The sequence below is a fragment of the Anas acuta genome, chromosome 2 (assembly GCF_963932015.1).
Source record: "Anas acuta chromosome 2, bAnaAcu1.1, whole genome shotgun sequence".
Taxonomy (NCBI): Eukaryota; Metazoa; Chordata; class Aves; order Anseriformes; family Anatidae; genus Anas; species Anas acuta.
The window spans coordinates 136,434,996-136,456,581 of NC_088980.1; the positions used below are offsets into that span (position 1 = coordinate 136,434,996).

The window sequence follows — 21,586 nt, forward strand, 5'->3', positions numbered from 1 at the left end:
TATTGCTTTGATCCCTTATATATAACTCACATTCTTAAGCTAGCACAGCCACAAAAGATCTATACAGAGCTAAATAGCCAGATCTTCAGCTGGCGTAAATTTATGTAACTTCATTGACCTACATGGAACAGTACCAATTTTCACTACTCTGGCTTAAAGAATCTCCATGGGATAGAGGTAAGTGCGTATGGTGGGTAAGTGGATGAAAGGCTCTTCAAATGATGAAAGACTCTATTGCTCTGGAAGTGATTTAAGTTAAACTGGAAAAAAAGCCACTCCTTTTCCGGAATAAATCACACAGGGAGTATAATTATGCAGTTAAATTTCTTCTCATGCAGTCAAGCTTAAACGTGCCACCACATTTGTATAAGAAATGAAATGTTTCCCATCTCTCAGCAATATACGACGTTCTTATACATTTAACACATGGATGAGCTCTACAGATATACATACAAATAGGTTTGCATCCTTCTTCTGAAGTGAAGGGTACTCTGCTATCCTGAAGGCCAAAAATCTGACCTGCTCTCCAAATCACCTTGCTGGTAATAAAGAGGGTGGATTTCTAGACCAATTTTAAGGGCAGTAAAGAAATCTTATTTCCTGTTGCTCTCTAGTCTACATAACATTTTTGAACAGTTGTGTACAGGATTTTTTCCATCCATAAACAACGAATTTAAACAGGTAATTTGTAGGAATGCACGATGCAGAGCCATCTTACAGTATTGTTCATTCTTCTGTTTGTATCTGAAATCACAGAATAAGTGAATCATTCAGAGAATTGGTGTGCTTAGCATTACTGAGTTTTAAAAACAAGAATATTTTCCTATCATGGGAATTCCTATCCTACTGCAAGGGTGCTTATGTATTGAAGTAGTAATTGTTTTCTTTCCAGCTGTTACACATCTGTATCGAAGGCTGGGGAAACTGGCGGTGGTCTGAGCCATTCAGTGTGGACAATACAGGGACCTTTATTCGTACTATTCAGTACAAGGGTCGAACGGCATCACTTATTATCAAGGTTCAACAGCTCAGTGGAGTACAAAAACAAGTAAGTATTTGATCCTGCTTGGAAAAAATAACTTAATCTGAGTGACTTAAACCATTGTTTATTCATGAATAAGTCACCTTATTATTCCTTTCCTAGTGGGACCTGCAAAAAAGCAATTATAACAGTATTCTGGTCTCATTAAAGGAGTTTTTACAACTCTTCTGTAAGAATTCACTGTGGTGTGGATCTTAACATATAAAAGCTGTTATCACCACATATTTTACATGCATGTTTCCATAAACCTGCCTTTGCATGGTTACTGAATCCTGACAGTGATAACTTCCACAATTTCTTGGATGTGTTAAGCTCTTGAGCAGAAGAACTTTAGTTAGTTAAGAAACTGTTCTTTTTTTATTCCAGGGTGTAATTCAGGTCTTTTTATTATTAAAAGAGTAAGGACCAAGTTAACATTTGAAAATGAATTTTTTCACATACAATCGTTGTATAGAGGTCTGTAATAACACTGCAGTCATTCTGCCAGCAGGAGCCAAAACATGGGGTGGACATAACATGTTCAGCTTATGGATATGGCAGTGCCTCATGCTGTGCAAAGAAATATAGCTGATCAGGCAAGAACAGTTCCTGGCTTTGCTGAAAGCCCTGCTGAGATTTCCTTGTTAGGTTGTAGCTATGGTGCATAGCCTCATTAGTGAAAAGCAAATGAAGGTAGATGTAATAGGGATATACACAGAATACTGTTTCTTGGTACACCTTAGAAAAAGTCAGATGTATGTTTTATGAGAAATAATTCATGTACTATAGACAACAACAACTCGTGAGTCTATATGGTCATTTTCTAGGTGGATGCACTTAAATACGGAAATATGGCACAGCCATTTAGTGGAATTATAAGCTTTGAAACAGCAAACCTATTGAAAGGTCTGGATCTGTGGATTGTGATGAGAATATGAGGTGTGAGTGGAAACCTTACTTCTGAAGTACATCATTGTGTCTACTCAAAAAGGGTGTAGTATTCGGAGACCATCAGAGTATTCTTAAAATCAGAACCAGAATTATGTCAGCCATAGGCTGCATTCAGTGGGAATGAAAGTGGATATGTTGCATGTGTCTTTCAAACCCAGATATTGCTTTAGCAGTACTTCAAGATTCTTAATGCCTAGGTTTCTGTGAAATTGCACATGCATTTGGCCGATAAAAATAACATTTTACCATTCACTGCCTTTAGCAGTGCTTGGGAAAATCTAACAAAATCAGAATGCTAAGGTAGAGTATTCTTGTACAGGTTTTCACTCTATAATTCAATTTTGACTTTTCCTTTTTGCAATTGTTTATATATGACCTGCATATTTCTGTGTGTTTTAGATCCTAATCTGCGGAAGACAGACAGTCTGTAGTTACCTTTCAGAAAGTATTGAACTGAAGGTGGTTCAGCATTACATTAGTCAGGATGGACAGGCAGTCGTAAAAGAACACACCAACTGCCTTGCAGCCAAGCAGAAGTTGCCTTCGTTTGTCCTAGAAGACAATGAGCTCACTGAGCTGAGTGTGAAGGCTACAGGAGATGAAGACTGGTCTCGAGATGTATGTCTAAGCTCTAAAGATACAGAACACAGCACTGTCATTCAGGTACGTCTAGAAATAGATATTTAGAATATAATATTAAAAATGTCTGTGAGAACTGGGAACCTTACAAAGTTCCGTTTGAAATGATGAAATGTTCAGTATTACCAGCTTGAAATAATTTTGGCATAATGCTGATCTATCTGCATACAGGTACCATCCTCAAAGAGTTCAATTACATATGTGTGGTGCACAGTTTTGACTTTAGAGCCCAACTCTCATGTGCAACAACGAATAGTAAGTACATTTAATGCCTCTGAAATCTAAATGTTTCCATCTTATATGCCATATAATAAATTAAGGTCAGAAAGATTTCTCAATAGCTTGTTTCAACAGATGTAATCCTGAAATAAAATCAGCATGAAATTGGTATATTTTTTTCTTTTTGTAGATTGTTTTCAGCCCTCTTTTCATTGTAAGGAGCCATCTTCCAGACCCTATTATCATACATTTAGAAAAAAGAAGTCTGGGATTGAATGAAACACAGGTGGTTCCAGGGAAAGGACAAGAGAAAGCACTGCAAAATATAGAACCTGATCTTACTCACCACCTGACATTTCAAGCTAGGTATAGTATTCACTTTCTTTTAAAATGGTTCATTTGTATAGAAAAGAAGAAATCAATTACACTTTAACTTCTGGTGCAGTATTTTGAGGAGTACAGTATACGCAGAGGAGGTGCAACAAAACTATCATAAGTCGTCTGAAATTATATGATAGGAAAAATTAAATTTAGGATCACTATCTTAAGTATGTTGGCATTTGTTTGCTTAAACCATGCATGTTTTTGTGTTTTGAAAAGTAAATTCCTAACTTCTCTTGAACTGTTCTTTGAGAATATTCTTAAGTTCCCGGGGTCTCAGACGCAAAAGGTCATTACAGTATCATAACAAATTCATGCATGTCTGTAGATGCTCAGTACCTTATTAAACATCATAGCTTTGATTCATCCACAGTTACCTTGAGAATGTTTCTGCTGCAGAATATGCTTGGAAAGCTTCATTAAAGAAAATGTTAGTGCTACCAGTACTTGATCTTGTTCTGTAAGTGACTGAAGCTGTTTTCAATGACAGGGAGGAAGACGATCCATCAGAGTGTGCAGTCCCTATCTCAACCACACTTATTAAACAGATAGCAACTAAATCCCATCCAGGTGGCAATGTCAACCAGATCCTCTCTGAGTTTTATGGCACTGCTAATCCTCGCCAGCCTGCGTGGCCATATAACAGGAAGGATTCAGACAGGTAATTCTTTGCTAAACCTTCTTCGTGGTTGTTGCATTGTTTTTTCAAATAAAAAATGGTCTTTTAAAAGATACAATTGTTAGTTGAAGTAAAGCATCTAGGAAGCTGACTAACTTTGCCATCCATATCATTAAGCACAAAGGTATCGCTTACTGCTGAATAACTCCCTCAATCACAGATTGTTGGAGGCTGGGAGAATGTACTGGCAGAGCATCAGAATATGCCAGCTGTCTTTTCACAGTTTTGTAGACATCTGTTACTGACCAATGTCAGAGTCATTGCTGTAGGGATAGTAGGCTGGATGGATCTTTGGTCTGACCCATTTCTAGGTTACTCTCTTCATCTTCGTGAAACTGATTGATACCTGTTTTTCCTACAAAACTTTGTTAATGAAATTCCAAGCAAATGACCTAATAGTGCAACTCAATAACTAGTGTTTTGAGTCTTGAGCAAGGATAAACTCTGTGCATCTGAACAACTTTCCTTACTTAAGGTAAGGATTGTCAAGACCCTTAATGAACCTTTAATGCACTCACCTTAATAGGTCAACCTATGTCCTTTGCACAGTTAGGTCAACTGAGAATATGTCATAGCTTGAATTGGACTTCTTATTATTTGTTCATTATTTTTCATTAGATTATTCCAAATGTATTTTTAAGCAACAGTGTTTTCTGAACTAGCTATAGTTTTGATCAGTTTGGATATTTTTTGTTGTGCTTCCTGTCTTCTGTAGCCACCCCACCATCCCCAGAAAAGCACCCCAGAAATACTATTTATAACATTTTCTTTGTTACAAAAAGCTCTGCATGGTGCATGTTTGCTTAGTCAACTTTGTGAAATCAAGTTCAAGAAGACTATAGGGGATCAACATTGAATATGTTTTCAGTAATTATATGATTCCTGTATGTAAGCTGCAGAATGGGTTGCAGGCAGGAAAAACTTTAGGTTAGCCTAGGGGCTACTCTTGATTACACTGAGAAGATTGCATCAGTCCAAGGATTAAAGAAATGAAACTATATTTTTGTGAATACAACTTTTTTTTACTGCAGCTGTAGTGGCTGTGTATTCGGCAGCTGTGTTTCAGCAGGGAAACAGGGGAGAAGGGATTTCACAAAGAAAAATAAAATTGAAATTTGATTTTATGACTACAGAAGTCACAGGTTTCATTCTGGAGGACAGCAGTAATTCTATTTCTAAGGCATTTCTTTAATTGATCAAATTTAGGCTGAGTTTGTGCAGTTTAAAATATGTCTTTATAACCTACAAGCAGCTAGCTCTGTCTGAAACCATCTCAGTATGTTCCAGAATGATAAGAGGAGACTGTTTTTCTGTTTCAAAAAAGGTAAAGCCTTGCAAATTATGAAAATGAGTGCATGTCATTTGTAATCTTGAATTCGGAATTTATTCCTTGACTTTATCGTTTCATTTATTTGTTTTTGAACAGCAATGAACAACTCTCCCAATGGGACAGTCCAATGCGGGTAAAGCTGTCAGTGTGGAAACCATGTGTTAAAACTCTGCTGATAGAACTCCTACCCTGGGCTTTGCTAATCAATCAGTCCAAGTGGGACCTCTGGCTGTTTGAAGGAGAAAAGATAGTGCTTCAAGTACCTACTGGGAAAGTAATTATACCCCCCAACTTCGAGGTAACTCCCATTTAAGAGGCTCAGTTCTGCTTAATATCCTGGTTCTGAGCATGCTTATTAATCCAGATGATTCCCACCTTCCAGTCACTATGTCTGTTACTCGTATGATCAGAAGTAGAAATAACAACAGAAATTCGCCATGCTGAGTAAGAGTGGGTCACAATGACATACTTGATAGCAGTGGATCAGTCTTGACAGCAAGACAGGGTGAATTACAAATGGGGACGGTTCTTTAGGATGCCTGACATCTTGAAAATAGAGTTTTGTCTAATGGATCTTCTCACATACCTTAGCTTCATCATGCATGTGTTGTGTTTTTTTATTACAACCCTAGTATTGTTTATTTTTGAAGGGATTAAAATAATTTAACAGAACAATTTGTCAATTCCAAGTTGGACAATTTGATACTTCCTGTTTATTTTGCTGTCCTTCTTTTTCCCCATGAATGTGTGTTAATAAACAAAAGGTCTGCCTATTAACACATTTCAGTGTAGCCTGAAGTCTTGATTCCACTGTCTGGATCAGTCCCTTATACACATTGTGGTTTCATCTATCCTTGTACAGCGTAGAAAGAATCAGAGGGAGAAAGGCAGGAAATGAGACTGGCCACATACTGGAAACTATTTAACTGTAGTAGAAATGTATCGAATTATCAACAAGTGATAACTGGTCATTTTTCACTTACAGGAAGCTTTTCAGCTTGGAATATACTGGGCAAATACTAATACTGTGCACAAATCAGTTGCAATCAAACTGGTCCATAATGTGACCTCCCCGAAATGGAAGGATGCTGAGAATGGGGAAGTGGTAACACTGGACGAAGAAGGTTTTGTTGAAGCTGAAATAAAACTTGGTGCTTTTCCAGGTCATCAAAAGGTTAGGAGAAAATCATATAACTTTAATAAAAAATCATACAGCAGATGAAAACAATCAAATGTATGTAGCGTAAAAACTCTTCCCTAATTATGTTAATACATGTAAAACATAACAAGAATATAAACAGTGTATGAAGAATAATTTAAAGCATTCGATAGTCAGAAACATTCTGTCCAGCTCATCAAGATACAAGACTTCCTGGAAAAAGAATTAATGATTTCTCAATCTTGTTTGAAAAACATTGACAGATGCAATTTCAGAAATACGTGATATGGCTTCAGTTAAAATGTACATGAATGTAGAAAGGACATCCAGAGTTATGTCTTAAATGAGTTTAGTCTTAAAGGGCAGTTCTGTCAGTGTATTTCATTATTTCATGCTTTTATGTGTGATCTGATCATCTTCATTATTGTTACCTTACAGTTGTGTCAGTTCTGCATTTCTTCTATGGTTCAACAAGGCATACAAATTCTCCAGATAGAAGATAAGACAACAATAATCAATGATACATCATATCAAATCTATTATCGGCCACAGCTTTGCATTTCCAAACCATACTCAGGAGAAGAGGTAAAGTAAATACTGTTTTTGTTTGTCATGTGCTTTACAGGGGCATTTATATTTAACTGCATATATCAGAACTTGAAGAGAAATCATTAGACATAATAGTGCTAGCTTATGGTATATCGCTTCAGTTTAAAATGCAGAATCCTAGGCAAATTCAAGTGCAGTAATTAACTGTGATCAAAATCTGTGCAAAGCAGGAGATTCTTGCACGTTGCAGAATTAGTTCTGCCTGTTCTCCATCTGTTCAAACACTAATGGCCATTTCTGTAAAATAGGCAGCATAATCCGTAGTAGCTGTTGAAATTGTTCTGAGAATTTTTACTGAGTTTGCGTGTAAAAGAGGTATATTGGCCTGGCAGGCTGAAAAGTTTTTGTTATCCTTTTGGGAAGATTCCAGTTATCTGAACAAAGCTGCAGAACTAGAGACGTGCCCAAAGTTTATGTATTTCAGTGAACTGCATCAAATCGTGAATATCAGTTTTCTAATAATCTCACAGTATATTTAAGAACTAGCTTACAGGAACCAAAATGTATGCATGGTCAATATATTTTAATCAACCATTTATATATATTTATTGAAGATTACATTTATTGTAAAATATGTGGAAAAAATTCTCAGAGTCAAACTTGCTAAAGGATTTGGCAGATATACGTATTTTTAAAGTTCCCTATTTCTGTATTGTTTTACTTCTGCATTAGTTTTCTTTACATCAGCATCTAAATTTGTGCATTGTGCATTTTGTGGTAGTCTTATGGGGAATTTAAGGGGAATTGGAAGAATGCTGAGGCTATAATCCATTACTAGTTTTATATCTATCAATGGATTTTCTTCTCACAGTTATTTTACAGTGATGTAACTGTTGCTTTTGGTAGAGTTATTTTGTGCAACTGAGAGTGGGCTGTAGATAACTGTGTTCAGTGAACTGCTTAAGTATAACTGGAGACAGATTTTGGCCAAATATCTTTTAATGCATTAGACTCAGTGCAACTTATAGTTAGTTGTGGCCAATTGGCTACCTACAACTGTTCTGTGCAATATCAGCGTGTATAAAAGTCCCGTTATGAGCCAGCATGTCCCCTTACTACCATCTCTTTTCTTTCCAGGAATTCCACTCACCAGACAGCACTGTGTTCAGCGTCAGTCCGGCTGGGGCACCACCCACTGAAACCCTGACTTCTGTGCCGTGCTGGGACCTGATGTCGGACGCCAGTCCATTAACTTCAGGGACGCCTCCTACTCAAAAACGCATGCTGCTGAGTTTCAGTCCAGGTGGCTGTGCTGGCAGTTCTGAGTTCTGGAGCCTACCAGCTGTGATTAAACAGGAGTTTCCAAGACAGAGCGTGGCAGTGCCCATAGGGGTTCGTAGTGAAAGTGGATTTTGTACCAGGTACAGTTTGCTGAAGGTAGACACTGAACAGTCATGAATAGTGAACTTCCCTTGTTGTTATAAAGCCTCGGCTAATAACAAATCATAAGAGATTAACTCAAAAGTCAGATTAACACATGCCACCCATATGTAAAGGCAAGTCTTACTTTAATTTAAAAATTGTTATCTTTTGATGGTTTTGCTGTTTTTATTATAAATGGTTTAATGTTTTGGTCATGTACAAGTTGTATGATTTTTATGATGTATGGGCTGCTATTTATCTATGCATACAAAGTAAGAGAATGGAAAGTTTATGTTTGAGATTATGGTCTTTTCTATTTTTTTTTTTTAACAATTTAAAACTTGAGGGACAATGTGTAGTAATACAATACAAAAATGTAGTTTTTGATTATAGAAGGTAAAAATACATTTTAGTAAGCATAATAAGAGAAAAACAGGAAAAGTGATACAGGGGAGAAACTATTTTAAGAGTATAACAGGGAGAGATTTCCAAGTTTTAAAGCTTGAAATATTTAAATATGCATTCTGCTTCCAAACAAATGCATCCAGTTAGTTAAAAATAGAAGTCCTATTACATATCGGACCGTAGAATCATAGCATAGAATGGATTGGGTTGGAAGGGACCTTAAAGCCCATCTAACTCCTATCTGGCTGCCATGGACAGGGATGCCACCCACTAGATCAGGTTGCCCAGGGCCCCCTTCAACTTGTCCTTGAACACTTCCAGGGATGGGGCATCCATCCCTGGTTGGATGGAACAGGTTGCTTCTATGGGCAACCTGTTCCAGTACCTCACCACCCTCTGAGTGAAGAATTTCCTCCTAACATCTCATCTAAATATCCCCTCTTTTAGTTTAAACCATTCACCCTTGTCGTATCAGTATCTGGCCATGTAAAAAGTCACTCTGCATCTTTTTTATAAGCCCTCTTTAAGTACTGAAGGGCTGCAGTGAGATTTCCCCGGAGCCTTCTCTTCCCCAGGCTGACCATCCCGAGCTGTCTCAGCATGTGTTCACAGCATGGCATCAGGCCCCATAGACCTGTACTTGTTCAGTTTCATCAGGAGGTCTCAAACCTGGTCATCGCTTACAATGGGAAGGACATTGCTCCCTCAGTCCCTGCCTAGAGGTTCAGGGACTTGAGAGGTGTAGGAAGTCTGATTGTCAATGAAGACTGAGGCAAAGAAGTTGTCGAGTACCTAAGCCTTCTCCATGTCTGTTGTTACCAGTTCACCCCTCTTATCAGAGGGGGTACACTCTCACTGGCCTTTCTTCTCTAACCAATGTACCTACAGAATTCCTTGTTATTTGCAACTCTTGCCAAGTTCAGTTCCATCAGTGCTTTGGCTTTCCTGATCCTATCCCTACACATCTTTGCTCTTCCTAGGCCACATGGCTTTCACTGCCTGTGCATTTGCTTCTTCCATGTCAGTACCCAGTTTTAATTCTCAGATCTGATATATAAATCTATACATGCTTGTATTGGTATAAATAAGAAACAAGCTGCTCAAATTAGAGAAACTACATCAGTATAAATTATCATCCATCTAATCTTTCTCTTGCCTGAAGTATTTGATATCATTCAATCCCTCATATGGTTCCTCTGCAGAATCTAAGAGAGATTGTGGATGCTAAAGAATCCCACACAGACTTCAATTAAAAAAAAAAAATGTGAAGAACAAGGAAAGAATTCCTTGTAATTATGAGACCACTATAGAGGATCTTAATAAAATTTTGAGAGTGTTTGGATTTTAAAATCACCAAGAGGTGAAGTTTTTTTTAGAAATAGCCAATAAATTTGCACGTGCAAAAAAAAGAATTTGTGTTTATACTAGTTTATATTCAAGTAGCTAATGAGTAGTATAATGTTAATTCATTTTCATTTTGAAAATTTATGTAGTGATGATCTATAACATCAATGTTTGAAAGGGCAATAGCATTGTGGATCATTCCAGGGGAGTAGTCAGTTACAGATTTATGTATTTGTTAAAAATATCTTTCATGAGTATCACAGAAGTATGCGTGCAAATTCTTCTGGAAAATTTTAAAGATTTATGTTAAAAATTTGGGCTTACAATCTCATGTTTTTAATTTAATATAAATCTGTGCTGGCGAGGGCTCTAATCTTGCAAACACACATGCTCCATTTAACTCGTGAGTAGTCTCTATGAAATGATTTTTTCTTTACTGTTATGTTTAATGGTATTTCTACATGGTCATTTAAATGTAGTGCTTAGTGAAGACAGGTACTTGCCTAAGTGCGTAAGTATTGGTTGCATTGGAACTCAATCATAAAGAATCTTATAGATGGTAGTTCTGAATGTTTTTATGTGTACAGAGTAATAATACATACAAAGTTCATAAAAAAAAAAAAAAACACCTTATATATCCAAGTCATCTTCTTCTGTTTTAGAGCTATAACGCTGACTTATCAAGAGCATCTTGGTGTGACATACCTAACACTTACAGAAGATCCAAGTCCTCGTATAATTATCCACAACAGGTGCTCCATTTCATTGCTTGTACAGGAGAACTTCAAAGGTATGTAGTATGCAGTAATCAGAAACAATATGCTGTTGTAGTATGAATAATTTTATTGTATTTCCAGTACAAAGATGAATTTACTATGTGTTCTCATTAAAAAAAGAAATTGATGCCTACATGAAGGTCTACCTCAAAGAGAGAAACTCTGGAACATACTGAAGCCTGGAAGCTATTGAAACTAACCATGAGGTCAGGTTTTTGGGTCTCTGTGGTTCCATCTGCCAAGGTGACTTGGTAGTAGGAAACTAGTAGATGATGAAATTCTGTTGACATCAGTTCGATCCCATGGAACATGTAAATCTACTCAGATTGGCAAATGTAACTAAAACAAAACATATTTTCAAAATTCCAGCTACAGTACGTTAATATAAAGATCAGTGGAAAGAAATTTATGTAAATCTTAAAAGAGAAGAAGAAAAAAAAAACACATACAAGTCAAACCAATAGAAAGGTAATATCTTTGTTAGTAATTTTTCAGGCAGTGTATTTTAGAAACTTAGTTTTTGTAAGCATGGGTGGGTTTTCATTTAATACAGGTTTTAGAGAGACCTAATCTTACATTTTATAACATTGCAGATACACCAAAGTTTGAAGTTTACTGTAGAAAGATTCCAGCTGAATGTTCAGTTCATCATGAACTTTACCATCAAGTCTCCAGCTATCCAGATTGCAAAACAAGAGATTTGTTACCCAGCATTCTTCTGAAAGTGATGTCTTCTGACAAATTAGTAAATGAATGGAGTGATGTTGTGGACATCAACAATCAAGGAACTCAAGTAAATCTATAAACTATTTCCTAGTTTACAGCATAAATCTCTTTCTTTTTGACCTGCATAATATATTGTTCTTCTGCAAAGTGCATATTCTTTCTGTTGGCCTTGTTTGGTTTTTCGTATTTAAATCTTGGGAGCTCTCCTTCCAAAGGCCCTTCCTGTGGGATTTTGTAGAATATGGCTTATCCCTATCAGTGGCTGATTTTAAACATAGATTGAAAATACACACTTTCTAGAGCTGAAGTTTTTCACTTAATTTTGGCCAATGTGGCAAGGTCGAGGCATTCCCTGGAAAAATCAGTCCTGAAAATTCCTGTCCCTGGAAGCAAAGAATCACACAAGATCCAGGAAAATCCTTCCATTTGGTAACTTCATTATCCCAGGTTTTTTTATCTTTACATCTTGTAGGAATCACCACTGTCATTCTCCGTGTCCTCACAGAAGCTAAGCATGTCTTTATAAAAAAAAAAAAAAAAAAGGCTTTTCCTTCTGTTATTTTTCTCCTGTTTTGAGGTAAATGAAAACTTCCTTGACTGGAGTAATTCTTTTTGATGGGAATTTTTTCCATCTTTGAAGTCATTAGTTTACATGGAATCAACATAAACTGCTTGGCTCTTTGAAAGAAATACTAGTTTCAGATGTTTTCCCTGGGGACCAATCACAAAATGCTCTTGATTATTGAGTGTTATGTTATATAGCAAGTAGTTCGGTTTCATTCAGCAAGCCAGTCAAGCAATGCGAGGTTTCAAATTTCAGTCATTAATGTTATGCCAGACCAGGGTTCTTTATAAGTATCTGGCTCCTAGAAGGAATTAGATGCTAAGACAACATTTGGGGATCATTGTCTACTTGAAGAACTCTCCAAATAAAAATTGTAGCCTTCTGTTACTGAAGTTTTAGGGTTTACATGTAGAGTTTCCCCAGGATTTCTCAGTCAGTCTTTCTCTTAGAAAACTATAAATACAAATAAATAATGAATATGCTAATAGCTTTAGATTTGACTTCACATACAACGTGGTTGAGATTGTGAAATAACTGGAACTTTAGACGATCTTAAGTAATTTGTGCTCCTTCTGTCTAGTCTCAGATAGATACTTCTTAATAATGTTCTCTTAGAATATGTTACTAACACGTAGAAGAAAATGTTACCAATTTACTAAAGCTTAAGGTATTTATCTCTGCTGTCCATCACCAGAATTATCTGAGATTAGAATTAAAATGACCAATCTTTAAGATCCATGACAGTTAACAAAATAATGAGATTGCACTGAAAAGTCAGTAAATATCCTTTTTTCACCAATTCCATAATGCAGGATTGAAAATAACTTTCAGATAAGCAAAGGATTAAAGTTGACATGGTTAATTAAATTATTTTACACGTGATTCTCAGACGAATTCTCAAAATTCTCAGAAGATGTAATTTGATGAATGAAAATTATCTATACAATGTTATTCTGTACAGGTAACAGTTTAAGTTAGAAACAATTTAAGTGCTGATCCTACTGAATTTCCAAGTGCTTTTCCTTCTGGTGACTTGTTAACAGCAATAAATACTGCTCAAGACAAACACTGTTTATTTCACCTGTGCTAGCCCTTTATCTTTGTGATATTCCCTGAGTTTACGTTCCTTTAAATGATAGTTTCTGTCATTACAGTCTAGTAAATCATTGTATTGATAGTAGGGACTACAAGAGAATCCAGCTTATACTAACAAGGACTGCTGTGAATCTGATAAACCTATAAAGACCTTAAATTTTTATATTCGGGGAAACACAAAACTTACATGGTAATACCACACAATTAACCTCCAAAAAACAATGTCATGTTTTAAACGAGACTATTTAATCCTAAAGGCAACTTGTTCAGAATGAACATTTGCACATCTGTACAAGCAAGACACAAGCCTGTTGTCAAGTTCCCATTTTCCTGACTTTTTAGACCTTTTAAACTTTCCAACGGACTCCTGGAATTTCTTTGTGACAGCATCTTGCATGTGAAGATGTTCACACAAAACCGGTGTAGATGGCTTAAAAATTTGCTCAGTGATGAGTTGTTAAGCAAGTTGTCATGAATCCGCAACATTACTTATTTTTTAGCCTTAGTTTTTATAATTTTGCTGTCATGTGTTTTGCATCGTGCTATCAGTCATTCATCTAACCAGCTCTGAGCTACAGCATAGCAGCATAATGTTAACTTAGGGTTTGTTTTCTAGAGAAGAAGGTGGGATTTTGCAGAGCTCCAGGAGTATGCCTTTCTCTTTAGTCCAAAATCACAAATTAAAATTTTCGCTTTACTCTTTACTAACATAACTCGCCCCCGCAGCATATCTTGCTTATTCCTGGAAGAGTAGTTTCTCATTAAAATGTATTCAGCTAAAGGATGAGGTGCAAATTTCATCTAGCTGTAGAGCTGAAATATTTTAAATATCAGAGCTATTATTTTCTGAACTACTGAAATCTGATTCTTTTTTTTTTCCTGATAAGTATTATGATTTGAGTAGAAGATCTCAACCAGAAGGCATTAATAGTATTAATTCAAATTTCGACAGATTAAAAATAAGGGTTTCAGAAGCATTCTGTATGTGTTTACCTCTCTCCACTAGATTGTGTTCTTAACTGGCTTTGGCTATGTTTATGTGGACATTGCCCATCAGTGTGGAACAATAATTATAACCTTGGCCCCAGAGGGAAGAGCGGAACCCATCGAGATCAACCTCAACAGGTACATAAAGAATATAAAATATGGTAAAAGCATATCTGACTAGTCCCAAGAAGTCAGGCTGCTTACCAAGTGTTAACTGACTTATGGACTTTGTCTTAACTGTTTGTTTTGTTTAATACTGCTGCATGTTCCGTGGCATATATTTAGACCACATGTTGTGTTTTGTATATCACAGCTTAAAAAAAAAAAGACAATCTAACATCAAAAGTCTTGTTGCTTTAGGGTAAACTTTATATGTCTGATACAAAAAGAAGTCCTGAGTTGTTCATTAAAAAAATTGTTTTCAATCATAATTAATTTTGAGTGTGTTCGTAAGTTTAAAATATATTTAGCGAGATCCTGCCATCCTTCATCATACGAGCTCCCACTAAAGTTGATGGGAAGCTTGATGCGTAAGGACTGCAGAAAAAGTCTTACACCCAGTAATTAACTGGACCTGATTATAATGTTCTTCCTTAGAAGACTTCCCCTGCTTACACCACACCAGCCTGGTGCTCAACTCCATTCAATTGTGATTATAGCACTACCTATTTCTAGCATGCGGAACGCCTGGCCTCCAGCAATGGTGTTACAATTAGAGTGGAATGTCTTGTACTGTTTTTATTTGAGCTATAATTAAGTATTAATCCCTCAGAAATTGGTCATCAGCAGTACTTAATAGCCCACTTGCTAGTTAAACTTGGCAAAGAGCAGTTAACACTGGAGGGGGGGAAGCCCTCAATGCCATCGCTATAAAAATGCTGTGGTGGTTTAGTTGGAGCGCACTTTGCTTCGATAAAGTGAAATGGATTATCCATAATAGTAGCCCTCAGTAGTGGCTCCAAGAAAATGCTGTACAGCTGAGGCTGTAGTTGAATTATTAGAAAATGTTATTTGTTGTCCACTTTAATATTTGGCTATGCTGCAAATCTGATAGGGGATTACTGTGTATATAGGGAATTCCTGTCAAAACTATCCTGTTGATAAGAAAGAAAGAGAAACCTGGCATAGATCTGTAATATTCCACTTCTTAGAAAATCTCCCGGGTGGTACCCACTGCGGTGATCAAGGCTGCCAGATCCCATTAATAGAACTTGCACAATGAGTTCCCCGTGTATTAAAGAGAACATCTCTCCTGATAGCTTTTTGAGAAAGCAAGATGCTAGCTGAACTCAAAGGATGTAAAGTAACAAACTTCTTTTCCCTCCTGTCTAGAAGTCAAGAGCAGAGCCTGTCCTTGAAAATGTTTATCAGTCAGTTAAGTCTTGCTGTGTTTGATGATATTACAAATCACAAGGTGTCGTCTGAACTTCTGCGTCTCACAGCAGACAACGTTTTCCTCCACATGGCCCCAGCAACCAGCTACCTGACACCCCTGTCGCAGGAGTTCCAGCGAGACACTGGGGAAGGCCTCCCACCGTTTTATAGTCTCCAAGTGTATTGTGAAGACTTGCAACTGGACAATCAGCTGTACAGCAAATCCAATTTCCATTTTGCAGTCCTGCTGTGCCAAGGAGAGAAAAACGAGACCATGCAGTGGTCCAGAGTGAACAACCTCATTGTTTCTAACAAAGATTTGGAAAACTATAAGGAAAACTGCTTTATAAAACTTTGCATTGCTTTTTCTGAGGAAGAGAATTTCACGTTTCATGTGAATGACCTCAGCTTTGAGCTCAAACCAGCTAGGCTTTATGTGGAAGACACCTTTGTTTACTACATTAAGACTTTATTTGATACATACCTTCCAGAAAGCAAAGCTGCTTGGCAGTCCGTTAATATTTCAGATACTACCCAGATACTGCCTGAACAAGTGAGAGAGCATGCAAGAGCTTTAGTCAAGCCAGTGAAGTTAAGAAAATTAACAATACAACCTGTTAATCTGCTCGTCAGTATTCACGCTTCGTTAAAACTGTATATAGCCTCAGATCACACTCCGCTCTCCTTCTCTGTGTTTGAGCGAGGACCCATCTTCACCACTGCCAGGCAGCTCGTCCATGCCTTGGCCATGCATTATGCTGCTGGAGCACTCTTCAGAGCAGGTCAGTACTTTTTCTTAACCTGTGATATTTTTATTAGGTACCAGGATTCTGTAATTGTTTCTCAGGCTGAGTAATTTAGATGTTAGCCATACAATTATTGTTTTCCTCAGACACTGTTTAATAATGATACAATATTTTCAGACATGTTTCAGGTCCTGCCATACGACAGAAGGGAAATAAAATGGCCGAGCAGACACCAGTGAAGATTTGTAAAGCTGTGCTAAACATTAGCCAGCCGCCTGAAGGCTTTACTAAACCCTGAACACAGCATAAAAATGTATTCTAGCTGGCTTAGGTTTTGTCATTTTATATTATAGTGCTAGACTGAATCAACCCACATTCCTCACATAAACTCCCCAAAACTACATTTAATCAAATTATTCAGCATGTTGCTCTGCATTCAGAAGTAAATTATAGCCCTGAATGTTGTTTTGTTGTTAAAACTCCTTTTGGCTGCAGTTTATGATTAGGAATCTGTCTTTCTTCATAGAGCCTTCATGCTAAACTGGCACACAGATGTTTGCTGTCCTTTGATCCAAGAACTATGAAGTTTGCTGTTACTAACTTTTTCCCAGATAGAATCAATAGTGAGCTATTAGTCTGTAGGTTTAGCAGGTACATTCTGTTTCCTGTAAATGTTAATTTATATTTATAAATATAAATTCATAAATAATGAGATTATTTAGTGTGCAAATTAGCTTAGCATACAACATAATTTTACCTGAAAAAGCAGGAAGCCCCTCCACGATCGCACACAAGTAACATACTCCCCACTGAAACGTAGGCTTTATTTTCCTGCATATTGATTTTCTGAAAACCTGATTCTTCCATTTGTGCTGCAAGCATAGCTGTGACCAGTTTTCTGTGCATGATTGCCTAAATTGTACAGATGCATTTCAGGTATTTATAAATAGAAATAGTGAGTTCCTGATCTGGTATTTCACTGTGCATGTATCTGACTTGCATAGCTGATTATGGCGACTGTGTGTACAGTTGGGCACCATAACGTTGTACATGGTTTCATTATTTTCATATGTAGTTGCTTGCAAAATTTGCAGGTTTTGCTTTTTGCTACTCGTTTGGATTTATTTTACAGTCAAATCCCATAGTACAAAAGGGGAGATCTGTTTTCTTGTTAATTAAGAGTGAAACTGTGGCCAGTTGTGGTCCCCAGTGTGAATTTGCCTCCCCACAACTGTATGGGAGTGGTGCTACAAGTGGTGATAGACTGCGGCAGGAAATTGGGGTTATATTGGCTTTTCATCTGCAACATCCCAGGTGAAGCACACATGCTAGTTACAGATTCCTGAGCCTGATATTGGTCTTTCCTCCTGTGCTACTCTTGCAGAGTGCAGCAGTGCACAGTCCAGCCCTTACTTTGGGCTCATAACATAGCTGAAAGCAAGCAAATTTAAATAGTAAGAAATAGGTTTGTTTCAGTGGAACTTCTCTTCAGAAAAGCACATAACTTTATATTTAGTTATTAATTATATCACTCTCAGAACATTAAAAAATAACGTGTATTTTTGAAAGGGGTTACCATTATTAAAACGGTGAATTTTGTATGTAAGTGTTTGCCTGGGCAGACAAAGCAACTGCTTTATTTCAAAGAGTTTGTGACACTTGTCAAAAGTCTGATTGTTTCAACAAAGTTAAAAAGGAGGAAAAATTCGTGTAGAAAGCTTTATATGGTTTGCAAGCCGTGAATCCTTTCCTCACTGTCAGGTGAGTTACAGTTCTTGGACTGGACTCTCGTGGAAGAGGGGTCTCTCTGCTACATTTAAACCATGTTAGTCTTCTCCAAGATGAGGGAGCATTTGACCCCATTCTCCTCACCTCTGCCCCACGTGTAAATCATTGTAGCATCTGCACACGGTATTCCCATACCATGCCTTGCTCCCTGTGGGATACACTCCTGTTTTACCCCTAGCTGCGTGCAAGACCGTTGCCACCCTGTGGAGGGCACAGGATTTGCCCCAAAACCTCCTTATGGGGTTGTATGAGGCTGCCTGCCCCATGTGCTGCAGAGGAGCAGTCAGACTCCGTGTCTGGTAAGCAATGAATGAGGCTGGAGAGCTCTTCTCAAATACGCTGATTAGCATTGCTTGTCTCGAATTAGCAAAATTTGCAATGGAAATCTCCCATCCTTTTCTAATTACGCTGGCTTCTATTTAAAAGTTAGCAAAAAATCTATTTTAAAATATTATTAGCATCATCCAGACCTAGCCCTATAGTTGTCTACAAAGGAAATGCAGTGACTTTTTGCTAATATAGTTGTAATTATTTCATATTAGTGGATATAATTACAAAGCATACTTTGGGATATGGCAGTCTAACGTGGTACTGTATTTTTGCGAAGTAGCAGAGAGCTTGTGAATTGCGGGATTGCTCCTGATGTCTCCTTTTTCTATTCCAGCTTAGTCCCATACCATCCTCGGGTCTGCTTGTCCATGCTGGCAGCAGGAAGCCATAAGTTTTGCTCTCAGTGTTGGCCAAGGAGGGTCACCCTCCCTGCATCCTTGCTGTGCACAGCTTCCAGAGCTTCCCTGGACCCATCCCCAGGAATCCAGGCAGCCCCAACTCCTGGTTTTATTCTGGTTTTCTTGCCTGAAAGCACTGGCTGGCCAAGCAGGCATGTGGAGATGGAGCCTCTCACGTCCTGGCCTGGCGGTGCCTGCTCGGGTTGTTGTAGGGCAGAGGGGCATTGCCCCGCTGTGTCCCACAGCCCGGGGCCATCACCTCACACCATCCCGTCACCACTTCGGGCGAGGGGATCAGTTATCAGGCACCACCATCCGGCCTGCCTCAGCCAGAGGGACAGCAAGGTGACAGTGACACCTCAGGGAACGAAGCAACTGCTTCAGGCATGCCGAGGAGATGTAAAAATAAAATAAAACGCGGCCGTTTGTAAGGGATTATTGCAATATTATCGATCAGAAAAAAAAAGCAGAAAGAGCATCTTTTCCATCTGCGCATGGCTCCCCACCCCTCCAGCTTTTCATCACTTCACACAGTGGCAAGTATAATTTGTTACAAATATGACACTGAGGGAGTAGCAGGCCCAGCCTGGAGCGCTGGCTTCCTCTGGGTCCCCAGCAGGAGCGGGCTGCCAGTGGGACACTCCTCTCCCGGGCCGCCACGGCGGGCCTGAAGCGCTCGTGGCCGCTCTGCTCGTCGAGCTGCCAGCAGTGCTTGTTTTTTTTTTGTTTTCCTCCTCCATCCCACCCTCTCCCTTATGTCCAGTGCGATTCCCTCTTTTTATACGGCATGTACCGGAGCTCTCAACCTGCCAGGGCTGAAATGTGGGACAGATTCAACAAGAATAATAGATTTTCCGGGAGCTTAGAATGATAGTATGAGATTAATTCATTTCATATGAGTAACATTTTCTCTTCTGTTCAGTTTCATGATTCAGCCTTCCACAGGAGTGACTGGGAGGGGTTACTAGAAAACAAGAACAGCATCTGGATAGCAGGAGTTTGCGGTGATGAGATGGGAATGAGGAGGGCAACACAGATCAAGGGCCCTCGGCGGGAGAGCAGGAGGCAAATCAGTCCATCTTTCAGTCTTCTGTCCCTGTCGTGCCTTGTGGTGATCTGACAGTGCTAGCTGAAATTCACGATACCGAGGCTCAAAGACCAGGCAGTTCCCGTTTAATGTTTATTGCCATTTCTGAATCACTCTCTCTGGACCGCCGAAAAGAAAAAAAAAAGAAGTCATGCAGCACTATTTCCCTAATAAATCTGCTGCCAACCACCCTGAGAAAGACAAGACCTGCAAACAGCTTTCCAGCAAGGCTCGCAGAAATTGCTGTGCGCTTGGCCATCCTGCAAGCTGCTGGCAACCCTGCATTTATATAGGAAACTAGATCCGCAGATACCTCTCATGGGATATGCATAGGGAATACTCCCCTATGAGTAACCTAATCAGCATGTAGATGTCATTGGTGTTTACACAACTGTACTGAGAAAAAGACATTTGTCTGGCTTTCACTACACTCTGAAAGAAAATGATCAGCTTAGAAGGGTTGGGGTGGATTTAAAATAACTTCTTAAGCACTTGTCAAAAATCTGCATCCCCTTTCCTAACACTCCATCAAGCAATTGACCTCCACACTCCTGTAAAGCAGTACATTGTATCAGTATAAACTTGCTGTCACAATTCTATCACATAAGGATGTGAAATCACAACGTTGCCTTATAGCATATAAAACCGAGCGAGCGATCTGAACTTTCAGTGCTGTTCCTCCGTAGCTGTGAGAATCCCGCATCCACCTCCCTAACACACTTTTAGCAGAAATACGGGAAGCTCCTGGAAGGAAGTCATTCTAAAGCTATTTGTGAGTTTGCCAAAAGGATTTCTTTGATTTACGAAGTATGAAAGATTGCCATTTCTGAATTCATAGTGGATGAGTTATTTCCCGTGTTTTGCTCAAAGGAAGTTCATAATGCGATGAATTCTAGTGTGAAAAAGAGAATTAAGGAATAACCTTTTCACAACTGCTGCTTCTGCAGTTTTTGCAGCCGTAACATTTGTCTCGTTTCTCCATACAGGCTGGGTTGTTGGATCCTTGGAAATCCTCGGAAGCCCAGCTAGCCTGGTGAGAAGCATAGGAAACGGCATAGCTGATTTCTTTAGGCTCCCCTATGAAGGGCTGACCAGAGGCCCAGGAGCATTTGTCAGTGGAGTTTCCAGAGGAACAACATCATTTGTAAAACACATTTCCAAAGGTAGATCTTTCACTTTGTCGCTCCTACTGCTGCTTTGTTGTCGTGCATTGTTAAAGGATGTGTTAAAAGTTTTAAGCAATATTGCTTGCAGCTTTGTTTGGCTTGCTAGGCTGCAGCGAAATGCTGGGAGGGTAACAAAGCTCATATATAACATCTTATGTATTAAACAGATCACGGCTTAACTACAGTGTGTAAGAATGTTTCAGAAACTTCAGAATTTTAAACCTCCCACTGGGAAATCCAGCTTGGCTCAGCCAGTATTTCATGTGATAACTTCAGAAATATTAAAGGTGTTCTGTACTTCTGCTAACCATCAGAAATCCTACACTGTGTTGCCTCATCATATTTATTATTTCTTTTGAAAAAAAAAAAAAAGTAGATACAGTTGTCATAACTGTGTAAGTATGCGGATAGGTTTTGACAGAAGGGCAGATCTGGATTTAAAACACAAG

The 21,586-nt window shown here is 38.4% G+C and overlaps 1 protein-coding gene across 8 annotated transcripts in view; it reads left to right on the forward strand.

The window, feature by feature from the left end:
* VPS13B (vacuolar protein sorting 13 homolog B) overlaps positions 1-21,586 on the forward strand; it is a 459,168-nt gene that overhangs the window by 418,003 nt on the left and 19,579 nt on the right. For all 8 annotated transcript variants that reach the window (XM_068672350.1, XM_068672346.1, XM_068672349.1 and 5 more), the window contains 14 exons: positions 893-1,048; positions 2,372-2,635; positions 2,783-2,866; positions 3,021-3,196; positions 3,702-3,872; positions 5,317-5,518; positions 6,206-6,394; positions 6,818-6,964; positions 8,066-8,349; positions 10,762-10,889; positions 11,469-11,668; positions 14,268-14,386; positions 15,581-16,404; positions 20,958-21,134. In XM_068672350.1, coding sequence (XP_068528451.1) covers positions 893-1,048; positions 2,372-2,635; positions 2,783-2,866; positions 3,021-3,196; positions 3,702-3,872; positions 5,317-5,518; positions 6,206-6,394; positions 6,818-6,964; positions 8,066-8,349; positions 10,762-10,889; positions 11,469-11,668; positions 14,268-14,386; positions 15,581-16,404; positions 20,958-21,134 — 3,121 coding nt within the window. The remainder of the gene's footprint in view (positions 1-892; positions 1,049-2,371; positions 2,636-2,782; positions 2,867-3,020; positions 3,197-3,701; positions 3,873-5,316; positions 5,519-6,205; positions 6,395-6,817; positions 6,965-8,065; positions 8,350-10,761; positions 10,890-11,468; positions 11,669-14,267; positions 14,387-15,580; positions 16,405-20,957; positions 21,135-21,586) is intronic.